Here is a 22,247-nt window from a genome sequence, read left to right on the forward strand (position 1 = left end):
TTGCTGTCAATCAGACATTGTCCAGAAGAAATTGCATGGTATGTTGAGATTTCTTTATACTGTATTTGTCAGCATTCATAATGCCTAGGATCAACACCGAATCACCAACTCCAGATGTTGTTATTCAACCCCAATGGTTGTAGACATGGTTCTGAGAGTTCTTCATTGAGTCTTCCAAAAATCTCAAATCTAGACTCCATGAAACTTTACTCCACATCTCGGATATCGAGGGCAAATTTCATTGTACATCTGAACATGCAGTAAAATCTGTAAATATAAAATGAATATGACTATCTTATGGCCACTTTCCTTTTCCACAAGTAGGCTAACTCCCAAGTTTATTTTTTAAAAAAGACCCCTAGTTTCCACCTATGGTTTATACAGAACTGTTAGCTTATGCTACATTTTCAGCAAGCTGTGTTTTTGTTAAAGAAAGCTTGTGTAGATGCTTTCTGTTAAAGAATCTATGTGGCATGTGTTTTGCAAATTTATGTGGTGTCTTTTGATCAGGCTAGCCTTGCCAGTCACTCATAGGCCCTGTTCAGACCTGTACTTTGTATCCAGATACATCCAGATTGTGTCTAGATTCAGTCGAGACGGATGTCAGTTCACACCTGGCATCAGAATGCATCTAGACATGCGATTCGAGTGACCACTTGTGATCAGATCTCACTTCCCCACTCAATATGCAAATAAACACGTACATCATTTCCATTTGCAAAGACCAAATGCGTTGTTGTTTTTAACCGGCGGGAGGTTAAAAACAACCAGTATATATATGTTTTTAACCTGTATATGTTATACAGTCTATGGCAGCAATGCACTACCTGTGCCTAGTCTGCCGGAAATTAAAAGAAGAAGTTTGCAAAGACCTTGGTGCACGGGCAAAACAAAAACAGACTGGGTCTATTCCTTGGCGTGTTCCAGGCAAATCAAATCACTCAAGATGTTTGACGCACTCGTAATATGTCTCTGTGCTTTTCGAAATTTTCAAACATCGTGGACAAAGCCAGCTTATGCGATTTGAGAACCAACCAAAATGATAGTTATATCCGCTTCTGTTTTGCTCCAGAAAACAATGTCAGATAGGTCTATCAGCAGACATATGGCTTAGCTATTCCCAGAAGTCCTCAATAATAATAGTATTTTCCAAGAAATTATGAAAAATCGTTGACAACATTTCTTTAGGTGCAGTGTCTTTTACTGCTACCACAGAGTGAATGCGTAAGTGAATGCGATGATAAGAATATTTTCGGTTATGCTGACCTATAAAACGCTATTCCAAAAGCAAAATTAGACAAATTATACAACGTTAGAAAGCTTATACTCTCACCTACTCAATAAAGCCGCGTTTCCACCGCAGGAACTATACCCCGGAACTAGGAACCTTTTGAGGAACTCGGTGCGTTTCCACCGCAGGAACTAGGGTCTAAATTTAGTTCTGGGGGCTTTGTTTTACCCTCCAAAACGTTCCTGCTCGGGGGGTAGTACTTTCCGAAAGTACAGGAACCTTTTGGGTGGAGCTTGCAGCGCTGAACATTTCTGATTGGTCGAGTACTCGTAGCATTTGTGTTGTATTTATTTTCCGCCATTACCCGCCATGTTTGAAAATATGCAGCGGCAAACCAATTTATTTTCATAATAACTTCAAATCAAACTTGTATGTTATGCGGCGCAGTAGCCTACTTTTGGTTATAGCCTGTCAACGTCTTGGAATTATAACGTGTGCTCTTCTGTTCTTTTCTTGCTTTAGTATTCGTTTTATAAAATGCTAAGCATTCGTGCTGGGACAGCATATTACGTAGGCTACCAAAACATTCAAACGGATTAATTCGGTTGCTGGATATTTTCTTCCGGATTTTCTTTGTTCGCCCGTTGTAATTGACTCAAAACGTTTGATACAGTTATGTGAGGTATGCGGTAGTTCTGCATAATTAACATTGGTCATACAGTACAAGCAAACTGGAAATCACCTTCCGCACTTTTTATCCGGGTAAAATAACAGGTTAATTCTAGTAATCTTCCCTTTAGCTTTTTCAGTTGCCGTAATTTTACTCAATTTTACTGCCATTTTTCAATTCCACGAAAAGACCAGGACGACTATGGACTCATTTATGGTGCATGGTTCGCATCTGGAGGGCACACTTCGCTGCTCGGCTAGCAGTAACTTCGAAGGAAAGCAAACGGTGGCTGTACCACTACTAATTTACATTTTCACGCAAGTCCGAGTTTTCGTTCTATTCTTGTCATTTTGCGATTAGCCTATATGGAATTGACGACGAGAAAGTAATAAAACAGCAAATTGTTTACAACGTGTGCATGTTTTCTGCTGTTAATGAATGTGTTTGAGAGGATATATGAAAATCAATAAATACAAAAGTAACCATATATAGTCATTGTTGGTAACCCGTTGTATATAAGTGGAATAAACCCCTCCGGGCTGTCCCGGTTATTAGAAAATAATGTAGGCTACTTCGGTAGTATGGGGTTACAGAAGAAATCATATGACAGATGGACCGACGACAACGTCAGTGGGCTAATTTGCCTAATCTTCGCGGTACTTTAGACCCCGGTGGAAACGCAGACAACCATTGGCTGAAGGAACCTTTTAGTTCCTGGTAAAGTAGTTCCTGGGACTGAAAGTTCCGGGTAATTTTGGTGGAAACGCGGCTTAAATGAATTGTCAATCAAGCCAGACTGTACTAAAAAGGGCGACAACGCTGTAAACAACACGTGTGGTATTATGCACAGCTATTTTGGAAAGTACCCAGGCATCACAAATGCCTGTATATTTCACAAACGGATTGTCCAAGACAATCAGTCTCAAAAGGGACATCTCTGCGTAAAACCAATGGTAAGGTTGTATATTTATTCAACATTTAGTCCCAGACTGTAGAATGATGATGGTATCACTTTTTAAACTGTCGCATTTATTTCGTTATGCAGTGTGGCTTCTTCTTGTTGTTTCGCACTTTAATATGACGCCGTTGGCGCGTGAATGAGTACGTACTTCTGCTTATGCAGATGACGTCAGTTGAGAGGCGGTCCTTCAATGTGGCCCAGGATGCATTTGTGTACACACTGCTAAAAGAATGTGGCCATATGGGTCCCAGGCCACCTCCGAATGTGGTCTGAGTGATCGGATCTCATTGCGTCCTCAATGCGTCCTGGGTGCGTTCACACCTGTAGTTAGTGCTGTCCACTTGTGATCGGATCACCCAAGACGCATGTTAATGCCAGGTCTGAACAGGGCCATAGTGTCCATGTTGTTTGTATCATTATGCAACTTTTTCAGTGAATCGTCATGACAAGTGAGCTCCATTGCAATTTGGGGTGGTGGTGGGGGTCCTTAGTAAAAATTATGTGGACAGTAATTGCTGGTCTTGTTTTTTTGCTTTGCAATACATGGGTACAAAGCTATCTTGTCATATTGAAGTTCAAAGCACTTTTAGACCTTTGAAATTCATTAGAGCGTAAGAGAGAACTTTTAAGAGCTGGACAAGGACTGTGATGTAAACGTAAATATGAACCTATTCTGTATAGTTTGGGTGTACCTGAACTACATGTTAGGGCAGAGGCATATTATATTTGATTTATCTGTCTTAGGGCTGTCCCAAAAGGCACATTTCTTTCCCCCAATAGGTTTTATAAGGGTTTTTAGCATAATCCAGAACCTGAATGACATCATAATTGCATTTTTGGAGAAGGTTTTAAAAAGCAAGCTTAAGGTTTCTCAGAATGTCAAAGTACTCTGGCACATGCATTAGGAGCACAAATGTAGTTGGTGAATGTCACTGTCACTGTCACTAAAAGATTGTTTATGGGTCCTACTTTATACTTTATAATTTTTCTCACAATATACTTTGTATTACAGCTGTGTAACTCCTCACGATTTGTATATTTTCTCTGTGCTTTTGGCTCTATTACACAGCAGAACGAAGCTCCTGATGTTTTTTTAAAGACTGGCTAACCAACAGTGTGCATGTCTGTGTAGCCAGCACTTGCGTGGTCTAGCCAGCAGGGCTAGAAACGTCCACTGGCCACAGTGGCTTGTGCATCCCAAAATTCAGCAGCCAATTTCACCGTTTTAGCAGACTACTAGATATTTAGAATGGAACAGGACCTCCAAGTGATGGGTGGTTGCCTATCAAAGTGGCTGGTAGAGTAGAAAACTTTATTTTCTTTATTTTCCACCGAGGCGTAACGCTGCATTGCTGAGGTAAAATGGGAAGTGGGGAGTAATAATCAAGCACAAAAATGTGACCGTAATGTTAACATATATAAAACGTTAAAACATGTTCGGTAACTTTACGAGATGATGCATTTCAAAGGGTATATCCTAATGAGATAAATTTGTGTATATAGTTAGCCGTAGTAGCTCGCATATGATTTAACCTCGTTAGGAGACGTGCAAATAACTGATGGAGTAATTTAGTTGCAGTAACTCAAACGCTACAGAGAATCCCTGTTCAAACTTTGAATCGTGCACGCTCTGTTGGAGCAAAGTGACCATTGCAAAGGTGTTTGACTATAGACTGCTAACGTAGCAAATAATTCCCATTATTGCAGCCAGTCACCCGACCAGCCTTGCAGTTAGAAAATAATCATGATGTCAGATGACGAGGATACTAACAAGGAGAGAGAGAGAGCAGCAGACCTACTAAAAAGAAGCAAGTCCATGCCCCCCAGAAGTTCCTCGCAAAATATCAGGAGCAATGGCTGTGCCTCTGCCCCTCAAAACGTCCATTTTGCACATTGTGCAATTATGATTTTGACATTAGCCACCAAGGAGCTTCAGTTAATAATTTAGCTAAACCTCTAGTTACAAAGGCCTACATTCCTAGATGATCTTTCAATTGAATACTTTTTTTTTTTCATTAGGCCTATATGATGTGTGCCTATATAAGCTGATTCAATTATTTAATTATTAAATAAAAATGGAAATCATGAACAGAAACTTGGTTTTATTCATAATTGACAGTCTTTTACATCGCAACATACGTTTTTTTTATTTATTTTTTTTATTTTTTATAAACACATTACAACATAAGTTTCTGTAAATACTTGAAAATGAAAACGTTACAATATACAAAATAAATGATTTCCATTTTTATTAAATAATTGAATGCAATTCACTTAACTGATGGTTATCAGTTTGTATAAGCACACATATATAATGAAATATTAATCATGAAAAAATTGTTTTAAGCAGGCGTACTCAAACTTTTGACTTGCAAGTGTATCATAATATAGCCCAGTGCAGTGCAAGTGATATTTTAGAATCAGGTCAAATTATACAATTTTGCCTGATCACTTCAACAGTCAAAACTAGAATTATGAAGAAAGGCTTGTGTGTGCGTGCAAAGCGAAGTGGTGCGAAAGCATTGAACTAAGCGTTACACTGACTATTGTGGTACTCAAAATAGTTTCCTAAGGTTGGCAGGTCTGCAAGCTGAATGCCAAAATTAGGGTCTCATCACACAATTGCGTGATATTGGCTGATGGTTATGTGTTTATTTAACTTTTAAAATGACTGATGTTCCAGTCAGAGAAATTTCAGGTACTATCATTTACTGTCGAAAGACACTGACTTCTAAGTTGTTCTTTTTGAACAATGTTTCTGTAAATTTTGCTATTAAGTTTACAAAATTTATATACCAAAATAGGGTGTGAAACTAACTTTCTGTATAACCAGCCCCTAAAGAAAACATTTGTCGGGTGGAAGAAAACATTTACCAGACACTTGGGCATTTTACCAGACTCTCCCCACAGAACCATGCAAGCACTGCTTTGTAAAGCATTTTAAATCTTTATTTATCCTCGTCTGAATGCCAGACGTTATCAAGCTTCCACTTCTCATTAAAACTGTTTCTTTTTTTAAACCTAGCTTTGTTCTTCGATTTTTTTCTTTTGTCTTCCTCTTTTCAACAGGTTTTTTACCCCAGTCGCTGCTGACTAACATTAGATAGTTTTGGCTATAATTTTCAAGGAAACTTACTGGGTAACCTCAGGTTACTGCTCAGAACTGCTCTAGCAGGTATTATGACTGGCGATGAAAGCAGACCGCAGACATATCCAATCAGAGTAGCCTAACAAATGCAAGGATTTGTGGGAGTTGAAGTCTTGTATTTTGACGCTTTGCTTGTGATTGTCGTGATTTTCCATGTATGTTTCTGGGATTTTTCAGCAGCTCGATTCCTACATGACAATGTGTCTGGTGAATTGGTCACGTTTACCCGGCTTAGGCGTATGGTCAGGTGCTAGTTTCAGGCCCTGTCACAATCATAAAAGAACAACAGTTCTGCCTTCTAAGGCTTCAGTGGACAATAGAAAAGGAACAAAAAACAAATAGCAATCTGAGATAGTGAGTCGCTGAGGAAGGGGAGATGATGTACTGCTGTTTGTCTTGTAAAATATACTTTCTCCCCTTCCCCTTTTTTGGAGCAAAGGACTAATTTTTATTTGGTAACATTAATTCAGGTATTATGCATGAACCTTTTGCTTTGAACCAATTGCATTTGCAGCAAAACCGCATCGTTTTCATTTTGCAAATGTCTGGATGCGTGAAAAACTTTGCCAACTTTTCAACGGCATAGGAACGGACTTATTTTCTATAACAGCCAATTCTTTGGGACTAATTAGCATTTGGATAGTATGAGGCAAACCAGGGATGATTTAACTGACTGTTTTGGAAGAACCAACTAAACATTTCAGAAGGCACTAAAGAACCTTTATTGCAGTTCTTTCATACTCACAATTCAAGGTAAATTGAAAAAGGTTTAGGTCAGAACTTTACCTTAATTTACACTATAAACTGCAGTTGTATTGGCGAGAAGGCAAAGTGGTATTGGTGCTTTTCATAAATTGTTGCAGTCGGGTAAGGAGCTGTAGTAAATCTGGTTTTTGGTTATAAATTTACCATGTTTATATCATGAATTCCTTGGATGTAAATACACAGTTGCTGCCTGTGTTTCTATCAAACATCTGTGTTTGGGTGGGTGGGTTTTTAGAATATATTATTTTGCTTTCCTTCAGCCTTGTATTGTGAATTGTGACCGCTGGCTATACATTTTTATACTTCACAGAGAAGCTCAAATTATATTGTTCACATCCTCCTACTCTGAGTAGCTTGGTGTGGACGGGATGTTCACCTATGGTTCACCAAGATTACGATATACAATTGGGAAAGCTTGATCCAGACTGTCTTCATAGCAAAATGGAATGGCACTTCTGAGCTCAGTTTGGCTGTATTTAGAGACCTTTAAAGAATAATTCCACTCCGTTTCAGCCTGGCTCCGCCTACTACACAATTTTGAAAAATGCTTCCTGAGGTGGGTGGAAGAGGTGTGTCAATCTCATTTGCATAAATTCTTTATGTAATTTGTTTAGCACAGCTCGGGAAACCGAACTGTCAAATTACGCTTTGCCGATCAAATATGAATCAGGATTCAGCAATTACATTACATATTTCTCGCCTGAAATGTTTTCCGAAAAATATATTTCAGTGGACCGTTTAGGTGGAATTTGAGATTTTATAGCCACCATGTTGTTCCGGTTTGAAACCAAAGACCGCAGTGCATTTAACCAATCAGGTGCTGGCAGTGTTCCATCATATTAAAGCAAGCGGAAGAATTTGTGAATGGCAACAATTTTCTTGCTGGATATCTTGACATTGACATTTATGTGACAATAGTAGGACCTCCGGTGAGGTAGTCTGACATCACGTTTGGAGCAGGGCCAGAGTGGAATACAGAAATAAATTTTCAAGTACGAAGATGGTTTTCTACTAGTTTTTTCTGCAAAATGAGTTTTTCAGAAATGTTGAAATAACAGTATGGATTAAAGAAAACATGATCTAGAGTGTACTACCGTATCTGCAGTGCACTGCAACGTGTATTTCTTTTGAAGGTGCTGACCACAAGGGTATTTAGTTTGGCCATCATTGATACAGAAGCTGTAGCTTAGCATTTGTTGATGTTCCCTTCAGCTTTAGAGCATAGATCATGTGTTCATGGGCATACAGTATTTCATGAAACATTTAGAGTATGAGTTATATTATGTAACAGAATACAGGCTTTAAGAGGGTAAGGAAAAAATTACTTTTTGTCAGAGCATAATTAAACACAGCCTGTCTCTCAAAATGTTGCTTAGCTACTTAGTTTATTGTGATAAGAGATATATATATATTTATATATTTCAAAAATAAATTAAAGGTTGAAAAAGAATACATTTATTTTATAAGTAAAGCCACAGCATTACTATGGCTTTACTTATAAACTAAGAGTAGCCTATTCCTTGTTTGTAAATATCATAGTGTAATGCATTCATCTTCATTAATTTGCGGGTATTTATGTCCATATCAGGTGATCTCTATAGGAATTATAGCACTTTTTCCACCCCCATCTGTAAAAACAAAAAAAAAAGAAAAAAAATGGTAGAGGTGTTATGGTTTGGGCATGTGTGGCTACCACAGGTACTTTTTCTCCCTTGTCTTCAGTGATCTTGTAACTGCTGATAGTAGTGTCCAGAAATATCTTATCTGCTCACTTTCAAGCAAATGACTCACTCACTCACGGACGACCTGAGAGGGATGTTTCGTGGGACGCATGTGCGCAGGTGGTGCTTCGTTTAGTAGGACGCATGCACAGGTGCATCTCCTAAAATCACCACTTCGAACGGCACAAGATTTTTAAGCACAGCTTTATCGCGTAACGTTACTTTAGCTAACCCTAACATGGCGTTTCGCCTACTTTAGTTAACCTAGTTAGCGCGTACCACCGATACAGATGTATGGACACACGGAGGACAACAAATAACAGTACAGAGGTGAGGACATGCCATAGCCAGCTAGCTATATAGTTAGCCAGGTTTTACTCATGACACTTTGTACAGGTGTGCCATGGGTCTGGACGGTTTCATGCTTGTTTATACATAATCCCCCTATTTTAGGGGACCAACAGTAATTGGAAAAATTAATAATCTTAATTTAAGTAATCATATCTAGTACTTGGTTGCAAATTTGATGACAGGCAGACATCATCTGACACTTTGCATTTTTGGTTTTGATGCTCAGCCTGGCCTGTACTACAGCCATCTTTAGTTCCTGTTTGATTTGGGGACTAGTTGCCTTATGTTACATATTCTGAAGAGAAAACTTATGTTCAATTCATTTCAGATCAAAATGACTAGGCCAGATTGAACATTAGATCAAAATATCTACTACAATGTGAAAACACAATATAGTATTTGTTCAGATTGCTGTTAAATTTAGATGAAAAGGCAACCTATTCTACACCACTCAGAGAACATTTTAACTGTCTATTAAGCAGTGCAGAAGGATATAGTGTTCATGTGTGTGATAATAAATGAAAGATTATTTGTCACTGTTAAAAACTTTATGGTAACAATCCCCCAAAAGGAACATCTTGCCTTGATATGTCTTAACCAACTTGCATAGGAATAGGTCCAACTCCTGAGGTGGCAAGGGTGAAATGTGGAGACCAAAAGGAACTCCCCAAGATCCAAAGCACCCCCCATCTGTAAAAACAAAAAAAAAAACACGGTGGTAGGGGTGTTATGGTTTGGGCATGTGTGGCTACCACAGGTACCTTTTCTCCCTTGTCTTCAGTGATCTTGTAACTGCTGATAGTAGTGTCCAGAAATATCTTATCTGCTCACATTCAAGCAAATGCCTCCAAACCGGCACTTCATAGGGGCTGAAAAGGGGCTAATATTTGTCTATGGAGGTTGCATGGCTGTATGCTTGTTTTTTGTGCTCATCTTAGCAAAAGGTGTGGGTGAAGTAGCCAAATCCTCTAATTAGAAGGGGTGTTCACATACTTTTGGCCATGTAGTGTTATATGTATGTATATGTGTAATGTGCATTTATGTATGTGTGTTACTGCATGGGAGGGAGGGACGAAATCTTTGATTTTTAAAAGATTGCAGTGAAGGCATATATAAAGTATGTTTCATGATTTTCAGATGTTGTTTTGCACTGCTCCTTTGACCCTGTAAGTGAAATATATGAATTTGTGTGATTACTTATCTTTGGAACTCTCGAATGTCTGAGAATTGCACAATAAGAACTAGAGTGAAAAGTTGAATGTATGAAGTATGAATAAACTTCAGTGTGTTTGCTTCAGCAGTTGTTTAGCTGTTAAAAGTTGGAGAGCTGTAGCATCTTGAAACTTTACCAGTGTAACCTTATGATCATTACAACCTAATGGGATTCAAATAGTGGCACACTGTCACAAATTGTCCTGTTTTACCACTTCCAAACAGGCGTATCTAGTGGGTTCTTGTTTTGTTCCTTGTGAGAAGAGGGACCAAATTTCAGGACTCTAGGTCTGATGGGGTGATAGGCACGAGCTTTCAAAGTTTTCACCTTAAATCGCCTTACTGTATAGCACCACTATATTGACATTTGAAAGCTTTATGCAAGCACAATGTTCTAAGCCATGGTGAATACTAATGGAATAAATTGGAATGGTACATCTAGCTTAAAATCTGTAGGAAGAGTAGTGTGCAGAAATTTAGCAGAAAGAAAATGAGATTAAATATGCTAGACAACAGGTTGTGTGTTGCTGAAGCAACCATAATACTTACACAAAGATGAGCATAATTGTTACTTGACCTTAAACGTAAACAAACTTTATGAATCACAAAATACTGAGGGGGGAGCCAAAAATCATGGCAAATGCTCTGCCATTATTAGTAAAAAAATATAATAATTGCTGAAATTGCCGAGCCTATTGCACAGTTCCAGTTTTGTTACGAGTTGCTGTTTTCTGTGCAGTTTTGTCCTGAAAAATTGCTCTGGACTGAAACCTGGTTTCATTTTGCTATTGGGACCCCAGTGCATGTTTTTCATGCAAACAATATAAAGTTGAATGTAAATTCAAATTTTGTCCCACAAATCTTTTGCTTGTTTACATTTATAAACCATAATTCTTGCTGTGCTGTAAATATTTAGTGCCAATTAAAATGGTCCACATCCTCACCACTCATCAATACTAAAGTGCACAGGGTTTGTACAGATCTAAAAATAGAGATGTCAATATACCAGAATTTTGGTAGCCGACGCCAGTACCAGTGAAATTCCATGATTCTTGATATCGCAGTTAAAGAAGGGCAAGAAATCCCATGGACTTCAGCATATATTCCATTTAAAAAAAAAAAAAAAAAAGATATTTATGAACATTAACAAAAAAAAAAAAAAAAAACGAGAATAGTGACATGTAGCCTTTAAGTATTCAAACGTTAACCTTAAACGGCAACTTTAGAGTATCTGTTTCAGGAACTGACCATTAATCAAGTAAACAGTTGTGTGCTTGAATTCAGTAATAGGCTATGTGTAGCCAGTAGTGTGCGCATGCGAGCTTGACAATACATTTCTCACAGAAAACTGTTGACCTTTTTTTTTACTTAACTGTAGTGGTGATAATAACTTGCAAGAAGTGCTTGTGTGTTGTTTGCCTTTCTTGAACACCATATGGAGCTAGTATGATATTGCTAGCACAAGCCAATGTTGGTTAGTAGCGCGAAAAAGTTTTGTCACACCCTCAATAAACTGTGAAAGCCCCAGTAGAATACTGAATTAAAGCTTTAAAAGGTTGTATATTCCTGAATCATCGTTGACGTCAATCAGGCCAAGCGACCCCATAAATGTAGGAACACTCGGTGATATGTCTGTTTTCAGTCCCATTGGGGTCCTACTCTTATCACTGATAGAATGTTGGGAAAATGTGAGTTTGAAAGTCACAAAAAAGTCAGTAGTCTATCACATAAAAATTTCACATATGGACTTTTGTCCACAATATGTTAATGTTAAACTGATATTTTAATCACAATATTTATGTTGATTTTCAGAAATAACATTTTTGGTTGCCCTGCCTACTTATGTTCACCATTTTTACTTATTGTTATTCTCTCATTTTAGGTGTTTCCAAGTTTCTCAACTTTCCTATATCTCTTATCTGTTTGTTGTCAGTCAGACGGGAACGGGGTACCCCTGATACTGTAGAAAAACAAGTATTGTTATGTTTTCTGAATTTTGGCAACAACTTAGTATCAGCTCTTGTGACATCTCGAATGTAAAACCAGTATGACCCCTCCCCAGATCGTTTTTTTTGCAATAACCAATTAATTTCTGCATTCAGCAACTTTATTAAGAAGTGTTTCCGGGAAACTGCATTACGACGCCCTCTGACCTTCAGCCTCTGTGTTGGTTAAATGTTGGTAATGGCAAATACTTCTATGATTGTTGCACTTCATGTAAATGCCACATATATATTTTATAACATTTATATAATGCAAAGTTCATTGATTTTTTAAAAAGATAGGCTATTTGCAAGAAAATTGCATAATTTTAACAAATGCATATTAAACTACTGAGTGTGAAGTTGCTATGAAGTTAAAATTTGAGCGATTTGTGGAAAGATTGTGGGGTTGTGGGAGAGGAAAAAATTATTTTGTCCCCTCCCTCACCTATATGTGTGTCCATTTTTGTCTTTGTATGGCCATTGTTGGTCTTGAGTAATGATTTAAATGGTTTTGAATTTGTTGACTTAATTGAATGGTATGTCATTTCTTTGCAGATCCACACCAATGATTGTGCTGGCTATAGACAAACTAGAGCACCCAACAGTGAGAGACTCTGTTGTAAAGGAAGGGGTATTTTCACCCGGAAACCACTTGCAAGTTGGCTTAGGTATGTTTTGCGTATTAAATGTAATATTTAGATCTTTGATGGAAATGTAGTGTTCTTTAATTCAAATCTCGAACATCAGTAGGTCAGAACAATAATTATTCTTTCAATTTATGTTACTTAAAATTGAAGGGTTAATTTGTTCACAGATGGAACCACTTCCTTAATGTAAAACCAGGATAAACGTTTTACTAAGAATCTGCAGGCAACAAAGTCTTCTTGATAGGTTTTGATTTTATGGAATTCCATGTTTTCTTGTAAATTATTATTTTTATGAGGTCTCTTTCTGAGCAGATATTGCTCTGGATGCCAATAAAGCCCGGGATAAATATAGGCTATTCATTGTGGGCAACTCTGTTACATTCTAGCTGTGGGATTCAGCAAGCATTCAAAAGTTTTAGAAGTTCAACTTAAATTACTAAATTCACTAAAACAGCATAATGTAGCCTAAATGAAAACGTTTCATTGAAATACTAATCCATTTGTATCCAATTGTTTTCTTGTCTTTTTGAGAAATCATGCCAATTTTGGCATTTATAAACTAAATTGACGTGAAATTACAGAAATCGTACATCATGTCAGCAAACAACTTGATTAAAAAATAACCCCAGTCCAGTCAATGCTATGGAGAAGAACTCTTCATTGAAACCTCTTTACTCACACCATGATAGGGTGTTACAGTGATCATGTCTTCTTTTAGGCCAGCCTGGAAGTTTCTTCTGCCATGGGTTCCCTCGACTGATTTCCAGTGCTTTTTTTAATAGGGATTTCGATTTCTGCAGAAAATAAGGTCTATGGCTTGAGAGAGTTTCAGAGATTTTGTTCTACATCATAAATTTCACCCTTTAATAATAATTTCTAAGATGTTACATGCTTTAAAGAAGCAAGTTGTTAACAATTTACTTTATTGAAACTACTACAGTTGTCCTGTGCGGACGGATTAGTACGAAACTTGAGTGGTGCTACGTCGAATGCGACCATGTTTGTAGTTTTAGTATAGCAACTTACTTTTTTAAAGCATGTAACAACTTCGAAATTCTCGGTTGCAATTTATGCACCCGGTGTAATTTATGTCAGAACAAAACACGAAACGCTTAAGCTCATGTTAACCGCAGACCATATTTTCTGCAGAAATCAAAAGAAAAAAGAATTGGAAATCTGCTGCGGGAACCCCTGGCCAAAAATGCTGACTCACTCACTGGTTTTAGGACTACAAACTGTAGCACGCTAATGCGCTAAATGTCTGTAAGGGAGGTCCATGCTTCCATGCTTACAGTGATAACATTACTGTAACCCTGAAATCAGAGTATTAAGAATATTCAGTTTCACCAGTGATAGGAATACCTGGCCACCAACAATAGAACTTCCTGATCTCGGGTTGCCTTTTGAAATTTTCCGAAGATACACCTCTTTAAACAGCACTTTTGTATTTACAATATGGAGATAAATGACTACTACTAAATAACAGTACATATAATATTACATATAATTATGTTTTAAGTTTTATTTATTGCCATGTAGTGTCAGAAGCAATACAATAGACGGGACAAGTCAGGGCAGTTTACCTGACTAACGATAAAACAATTTCTTGGGTCTGGCTTGTGATATGACTAAGTCAGGGGCATAAAGCAGGACATTATGAAATGTGTCCTAAGATAATCGTGGTATCATCTTCCTGACTTGCATGATTATAATGGTCTGTTTTCATTCTTTGTAGTGGGTTGTGGTTTGCTGCTGGACTCTCCTCCCAGGATGATATGAGATTTAACAGGAGACGATGCATACAGGTTAGCTGCTATTTCCTTTATCTTAATGTCTTTGGAGGAAAACCTCCAAACCTCTTGTCAGTTGTAAAGAGACGATATTTTGCTCATGCATATTCCACAACTATGCCCATGAGAAGAAAGAACACTCAAGTAAAATTTAAGTTTTTGACCCCAATGTGGTGAGCTGTGAGACTTCTCGTGGTTAGATGACCAGTGCTTTCTCAGAGAGAGCTTAAAACGTGATCAGTATATTTTGAATACAACCGTCATTTTTCGTTATATTGATATAATATAAAAGCCATAGCAGCCTCTATTCCACTTTGAATGATTGGTCGTGCTGTGTCCCGTGCCCTTCTCACCTTCTCAATGATTAATGGCCCAGCAATCTAAAGTATTCTTTACCCTTAATGGACATTACTTTTATAACCATGGGTCACATAGGATAGAGATTGGGGAGATAGATTTCAGTCTTCCCATATGAGTTGTGTAACATATCCAGTATGTCTGCAGCAAATTAAAAGTAGCTTTGGAGTCCACTGACAGTGCAGTGCCATGAACAGGCTCTCATGCCAAATGAGTACACTAGAAGTGTTGCATAAGTCCGTAGGCATGCAGAGAATGGACATCGGGCTTGTCAAGTTACCTGAAGTTGCTGCCTAAAATATCCCTTCACATGGTTGATACTAAAGCCAATTTCAAAATTCATCTGGAAGCTTCTGGCTGTTTTTCCTGTGTATAAGTTTATTTGCAATGCCATTTCTGCATTTGAGGTTTTGCTGAATTCAGTTATTAGGATATCCACCTCCATTAAAGGGTGACCCCACTTCTCTGTTTTACCAAGAGTCCGAGCCCTGTTATGAGAGTTAAGAAGACAAGTTTCCACTTTTGCTACTTTTCTAAATGCTTTTTTTGCTAGATTACACCTGCCTGTCAGAAGGAAATTGGAATGCCAGTTTACTGTAAAAGCAATTGTAAATGTGCTGCCTCAGCCCTGTTGGATTTCCCAACAGCATACTCATGCTGTCTAGTAGAATCAACCAAGCAAGCTTTAAATTGTGCATTAATGTCTTTTTGCTGAGAGAGTATTAAGTTTGAGTCACAGAAACTACTGTAAATATTCAGTGCAGTGATGGTGTATAGGAAAGTAAAAGCTTTGATTTGTTAAAAAAAAAAAGAAAAAAGAAAAAAAAACTGTTGTTTGAAATTTGATTTATTTCATAGGCATATTATCAGCTAGATCATTTTCAGTTTTTTATTTGTACATTATTTGCTAAATAGAATGTACAATTTAGTGTTAACTGAAAGCCTAACTGGAGTGTAAAAAAATCTGAAACATTGATCAACTTTCTGGAATATTTCCATGAAATATAATTGTGAACTCCTTTAGATTAAATGTGTCCACCTGAAGTGAAACTTTGTTGCTTTTGGCAGATTCTGTGTGTTGTATTCTGTTAGTGAATACAAATCTATTCTCATTTGTGTTTTCATTCAATATTAACAGTATTACTTAAGGTCAGCATTTACACTCTTAAATCTATAAAATGTAAAGCTCATATTTCCATCATATTGCTGTTTATTTTATTTTTTAATTGCTGTGTCCAAAAGTGTGCTCCATTGGGAAGCACGTAAAATCTTTGGTTTTAATCTTTATTATATTTCTATTCCTTTGGTCAAGTTTAACTTTTAATACTGTGCAAAAAAGGACTCCTGAACTATAAATGTACCAAAATATAGGTCATTCGTTTCTTTGCTGCTGTAATATTTTTTTTCTCCATCATCATCTTAGGCGAGATGTTTGAATTCTGTTCCTAGACCAGCTGAATCCAGGTTCTGAACTGTTCCACTAATTTACTTCCAGGGACTAAAGTGTTAAACCCAGCTTGGAAATGTGACAAAGTGCAATTTCATTTCTTGTTTATTACTTGTTTTCCTATTGGACAATAGATGGCAGCTCTGCCCTGGCAACAAAAGTAGGTTATTTGCATACTGCCTTCTGATTGGCTTGTGCATTGACAGGCTCGCCCAATCACACTGTATCTTCCTGGTGGTAGGCTATGCTAATTAGGTGCTGTTGCTGGGGTTCAGAAGGGTGGTTACTCTGTGTGATTCTGCTGCATTGTGTTGCCTGGTGAGAGACGTTGATAAATGAGTACTTAATGATCTGCAGAATTCCCACTCACTGCAGACAGACCGAGATTTCAAAATAGAACTGAGAAGCTTCGATTGCTGAGCCAAAGGCTTGCTTTTACTGTTCAGTTGAATCAGTCAAGAAAAGTACTTAATGAAACCTGGATTTCAGTGATTTCATCCAAAAGGTAATTTTTAAAGTGTGGTTTTAACTAATGGTTGCCCTCATTTCTCAAATCCCCTATAATAAAATGCAGTTGGGGATGAACCATATAATTAGCAAGTAAATTAAACACTGTACCCTTCCTGGATGAGTCCCCTTTTCTTTTTTCTTTTTGTTTTTGTGGTTGTTAATCAGTTTTAAAGTATTTTTGAAAGTTTGTAGTTTTTCCAATACCCAGCACTTCTAATTATTATTTACCTGATGCATAGTTAATAAAACTGGGATATCTAGTGGGGAGGAGGAAGTCCCAGTTCAAGCTGGTGAAATACATAGTTGTGTTTTAAGTTTTCAGTAAACAGATCTATTTTAATACAAACATTTTAACATCACATTATCAACAATAATCATATCGCTCCTTTGTCTAAATTAGAGAATCGGGCTCTTATGAGTAATTACACCATGAGGTATTTAAAATCATAATAAATTTCAAAATTACCTGGTGAATTAATTTACTGTACCTTGATGAGCTGAAACGGAGAGGCCTGCACAAATGTACTGTCTAGTTGCGTGTAGCAGGTGTTGATTTTGGCTTGTGAGTGGCAACATGGAATTTCCTTCGATTCACACCTACTTACATTTTTTGTTTGCATCGGCTTGGCCTTCTCATTTAGTAATTCATTCAATACTCTGTTTTCTCTAATATTATATTATTTTTCGCTGAATTGCAAATTAAAAATGTATATTGTTTTGTAGTCAGTGCCATTTGGTGTGCATAACTTGGTAGTTTATTTCACAGCTATTCAGCACTCAAGGAGAATCTTTCTTGCTGAGAAACATTAGCAGTGTAAAATAGAATTCCAATGCTGAATGAAATGGGTGCATACCTATATATCTCCTCGGCATTTGACAGAGGCTTTTCTTGGCCAGAGTTATCATTGCCTTCTGACTGAAAACCCTAAATCTAGTGATCGGGTAATTTACTGTGGCTGCAACTTCTGCGGATAATTTCTACCGTTGCACCAATTTTTGGCATGGTACACTTTGTCATCTATAGTTCTGTTTTGTTAATACATAATTGGAAAGCCAAACTGTGGGATGATTAGGTGGCAGGTTGAGGGAGCCAGGTTGGGATTCAGACATTTCAAAATTTTACACCAAGTTCACTTGCGTTCAGATAAAAAATAACTTTTTTGTCGTAATGTGGCAACTCAAAATAATTGCACAATAAATGTATGTCGTTCATAATTCTATTATGACACTTGTAACAGAAGCGGGATGAAATTGTGGGAAATAAGGTCCGATTATGTTTTGACGTTCTGATCAAAGCAAATTTTTGCCACAGGCTGATGATATTTAAAAAAACACAAACGATTTCTGTTTTAATTTATTCATGTTGAGAAACCTAGCTAGACCATGACATCTTGTTTTTGACTACATTCAATTAAGCACTTTCTCTTTGAATCTCACAGTACTATCAACGGTTATGTAAATATTAATGAACAACACAAATGTCAAGACCTCAGAAGACGATTGGGTCAAGGAAACGAAAGTAATTATTTTTTTGTGGTTCAAGTCTGGGTCATTATGCATTGTAATCTGTAAAAAAAAAAAAATAGAATATTTGCATTCATAGGACGCAGTGATTTTTTCCCTGCATTTTTTTCTGTGTAAAATAAACTGAAACTTGCATTAATGTTACCTCTGCGGAATTTAGCCAGGGCATCATCAAACCCCTACATTTTATGATGCGAGTCATGGGATCTTTAATGACAACAGTAAGTTGAGGCCTAGGTTTACCATCTCGTTTGAATGCAGTTTTGTAATCGGTAATGTAACGAGTTAAAATAAGGTTTACAACTTTTCACTTTGACAGTAGAATGACACAAACTTTGGTCTTACTTTCTTTACATATGTACAAATTATTTTATGAACACTGCATTAAAATAAAAAAATGCATTTTAATAAAATTTCTTACTGCTCTGCCCTTTATACACTGTTCACAAAGCACAACGGCGGTATCTCCCAGAGTAAAAGTGAAGTCACCTGGCTCAGAAATTGCATGAATTGCTGTCAGCTAAAAGGAACATATGTGGCAAGGCAACTTGTTTATCACACACAGGTTCTATCAGTCATTGGGCGAGTAGGCTGATACTGTAAGCTAAATAAGTTGGCTAGATAACGTTATATAAGAAAGTAAGGGTTTGGAGAACTAGCCAAGTAACATTTAATTTAGTTTCTAAAAATGCTAGCTAGCTATATTATCCTGCGAAACACCCATTGCATATCAAGTGTGCATTTGCCAAGATATTCCTGTGAGTTCAGGTGAGTAGCACATACTGCAGGCATGCCTGATCTAACGTTAAATTAAGGGGAATTCAGAATCCGAGCTCTGCTTTCCTGTCAAAATACTTATCGATGCTGTGCACAGCCGGGGACTTCTGCCTTCTTAAATTCAGGCAGAACTACTTGTCAGCTATCTTTCCAAGCATGCTCGTGTTGCAGCCCTCCTCATCTCACTTCATTGGTTGCCTGTTACTGTTTGCATCACATTTGAAATCTCAGTACTAGCCTACTGGGCAGTTAATGATTTGGCTCCACCCCCAATCACTCTTCAAACATTACATTCTGCCTAGATCTCTGCAACCTGGTATGACTCAGGTCTTTGCCCTCCATATACTTATGTTGCATGATATGAAAGGGTTTGGGGAACTAGCTAAGTAACATTTCATTTTGTTCCTCAACTGTAGTTCATCCAACGTCAGTGACTGGTCATCTCAGCCAGTTAAATATTTTATGTGTAAAATTATGTCCATTAAGTGCCAGGAGAATGCACTGATAGTCCCTCAGGCTGTAATGGGTTACAGATTGCTAGTCTGGGACAGCAGATTGGCAGTCCTGGGAACCCAACTTCTGATTTGTCAACTCCTGTGTGTGTAGAAGTGTCCTTAGTATTAAAGACGTCACCTTGGATCTTGTATGTGATTACTCATTATCTTGTGAACAGTACATTACATAATGTTTGCAACATTAAGCATCACACTGTCTGGTTTTTAATTGTTCACTGGGGTTAGCAGATTATTGCTTGACCTGCTATCATTGTTGCTTGTTCCTACATCTATTCCTCAGATTCATATAGGACATAGAACTGAACAGGCTCTGCCCTTAGTTAACTGTCTTTTGATACTGTGTCCTGTACAGTTTCAAATTAAGGATCAATTATTGTCTAATGAGAACTGTATAACTTGGATGTAATTAATCTATTTAAATTTGAAGAAATTTCAGCCCTTGAAAATATATATAATCCATGTGTACGTGCCTTTCATTTTCAGTTTTGTAAATAAAGTGAAATTACTGGATTACAGAAGGAATGTAGGTGTAATTGAGAGCAGATAATCGTTGCAATTATGATGTTTTGAACTCTATGACAGCGTGCGCTTTAGGCTGCACATTGAGTCAAGCCTATAGGTCCTTAAATTTTGCATAGCCTTCTGCTGTGTGTATTGTCCAATATCCATCACATGAGTATAGTTTAAGCCAGTGTTATTTAGCTATTCTTTTCATTTATCAGGTCTGATTGATGCCAGTGCTGAGAGCAGGTAATCATGATTTAAACTCATTCTCTTGGTTAACAGATTTTTTAAAATTGTGTAATAGACGAGCCCTGTGCACCCTCTGTTGTTCCGCAGTGTGGAACCAAGGAGTGTCCTGATGATCAAAATTTGTGATAGACGGAATTACCAAATTCTAGCATACTTTGCACTTTGGATGCCTACCGGCAGTGGATGCTATAGCAATTGTAATCAATGTTTCCAGCTTCTTTTGCCCGGTATTATATTAGATATTGGTTTGCATTAGGGGTGACATGGCCAAGAAAATCATATCACAGTGTTTGAGCGATTCATATCCTGGTATGAGGTATTAATAATGTATTATGTAATCATGGTAGTGTGATTAATCGACAGGTTTTTGCTAGTTTGTTTTGTTTTGTTTTGATGTCAATTTTTAAGTTTCTCTAAATATATTAAGAAATCTTTGACTTATTTCTTCATAATCAGGTAATGCAAGGGTACATCATTCAAAAGGGAAGGTGTATACATGCTAATGTTCTAATGTTTTTTAACTACAGTTAACTACAACCTTATTTATCATGGAAAATTTCAGGATTGTTATTTTACTGCCACAAACCTATGCTGCTTAGCAGTGGCTATCATAGGCAACACACAAATGTAGGAAAAATAATTCTGCTCTTTTACCCCAGTTCTACTTCAATATAGCTATCAAATCCATCGCAGTTGCTTGAAATATCATTACAGCTAATTGAGGCTTTTCAAGGTAAGCAACACTATGTTAGCTGGTTAGCAGTCATATCCGGAGCAGCCTTTCTCAAAAAGTAAGGACTATCTCTACGTTTTGCATGATAAAGCATGCATAATGGTTGAAATTATGCCAGTGATTATGTAAAATTGTCATATAACACTCATCCAGTTTGCAATGACATCTAAATCTCTGATGGTTAAAATTCACAGTTGATAATCATCCACTCAGTATTTAGGTCTTGACCGAAAGGTGCAACAGAAAGCAGTTTCTCAATTTTTATGTAAATATGCTCCAATAATAAGGGAATTTACTTTGAAACATTTTGGAGAAATGAGTTTGCATTGTTTGGCAGATTTGCAAATTGATCTGAGAGCTTTTCACTGCTTCTTGGTTTAATCAGTAACATTCTTAAGTGTCCACAACTTTTTACTTCGCCTATATCAGCCTGCATTCATGTTTGTATGCAGGTAGTGAAAACATCTTTTTGATTTGTTAGGTACATTGACCTATTACATACATTTCTTAGTGGACGGTAAGTGAATGAACCCCTAGTTATAAATGCCTGACAGTTGTTGCAGATTCCATTGTGTTTACTTAGTTGTACAAAGTTCTGTCACTAAAATCAAACCCAAGTCTCAGCACTTTTCTGAGAATGTAACTTTTAGCCATGTGAATCCCACTTGTTTTCAGCTGAACAGTCCTTACCTACCGGAAGTATCATTTCATAGTCATAATGCCTATTCAGTAGAAAATATGACCATTTAATCTGCTTTTAGGCTTTGATTAGACGTTTTCCCATCTTCCATTCAGGATATATTTTGTTAATGCGCAGTGCTTAAAGTTTCATGACTCCGGCTCTGGTTTTACGGAGCAGTAATCGCACAGGCAGGGATTAGATATTTTTAATCTGAAGCGCTGCGAGGAAGGATGCCGTTACGGGGATTTTGGGGGAAGGTGATGTCCGACTGCCTGGTGCGTGAGCGGCAGCAGCAGCAGCAGCCTGGGGCGCTCCTCAGAAGCCTCTCTCTCTCTCTTCCCGCTGTTGCGTGAGAGCGAGAGCGAGGCCGCTTTGGGGATGAACTCTGTGCAGTGACGCAGCACTTTGCCAGCCCTCAGCACTGCGCGGCTGGGGAAAAGGGAGGTGGGAGGGGCCGGGGAGGGCATG

The 22,247-nt window shown here is 37.6% G+C and overlaps 1 protein-coding gene across 5 annotated transcripts in view; it reads left to right on the top strand.

Annotated features, from left to right (window-relative positions):
• Nucleotides 1–22,247, top strand: part of dyrk1aa (dual-specificity tyrosine-(Y)-phosphorylation regulated kinase 1A, a) — a 49,816-nt gene that overhangs the window by 14,731 nt on the left and 12,838 nt on the right. For 4 of the 5 annotated variants that reach the window (XM_064351222.1, XM_064351226.1, XM_064351224.1 and 1 more), the window contains 2 exons: nt 12,600–12,712; nt 14,427–14,496. The exons of the other annotated variant lie outside the window; for it this stretch is intronic. In XM_064351222.1, the coding sequence (XP_064207292.1) occupies nt 14,487–14,496 (10 nt within the window). In that variant the 5' untranslated portion in view covers nt 12,600–12,712; nt 14,427–14,486. The remainder of the gene's footprint in view (nt 1–12,599; nt 12,713–14,426; nt 14,497–22,247) is intronic. 5 annotated transcript variants of the gene reach the window in all.

Source organism: Anguilla rostrata, chromosome 9 (assembly GCF_018555375.3).
Source record: "Anguilla rostrata isolate EN2019 chromosome 9, ASM1855537v3, whole genome shotgun sequence".
Classification (NCBI taxonomy): domain Eukaryota; kingdom Metazoa; phylum Chordata; class Actinopteri; order Anguilliformes; family Anguillidae; genus Anguilla; species Anguilla rostrata.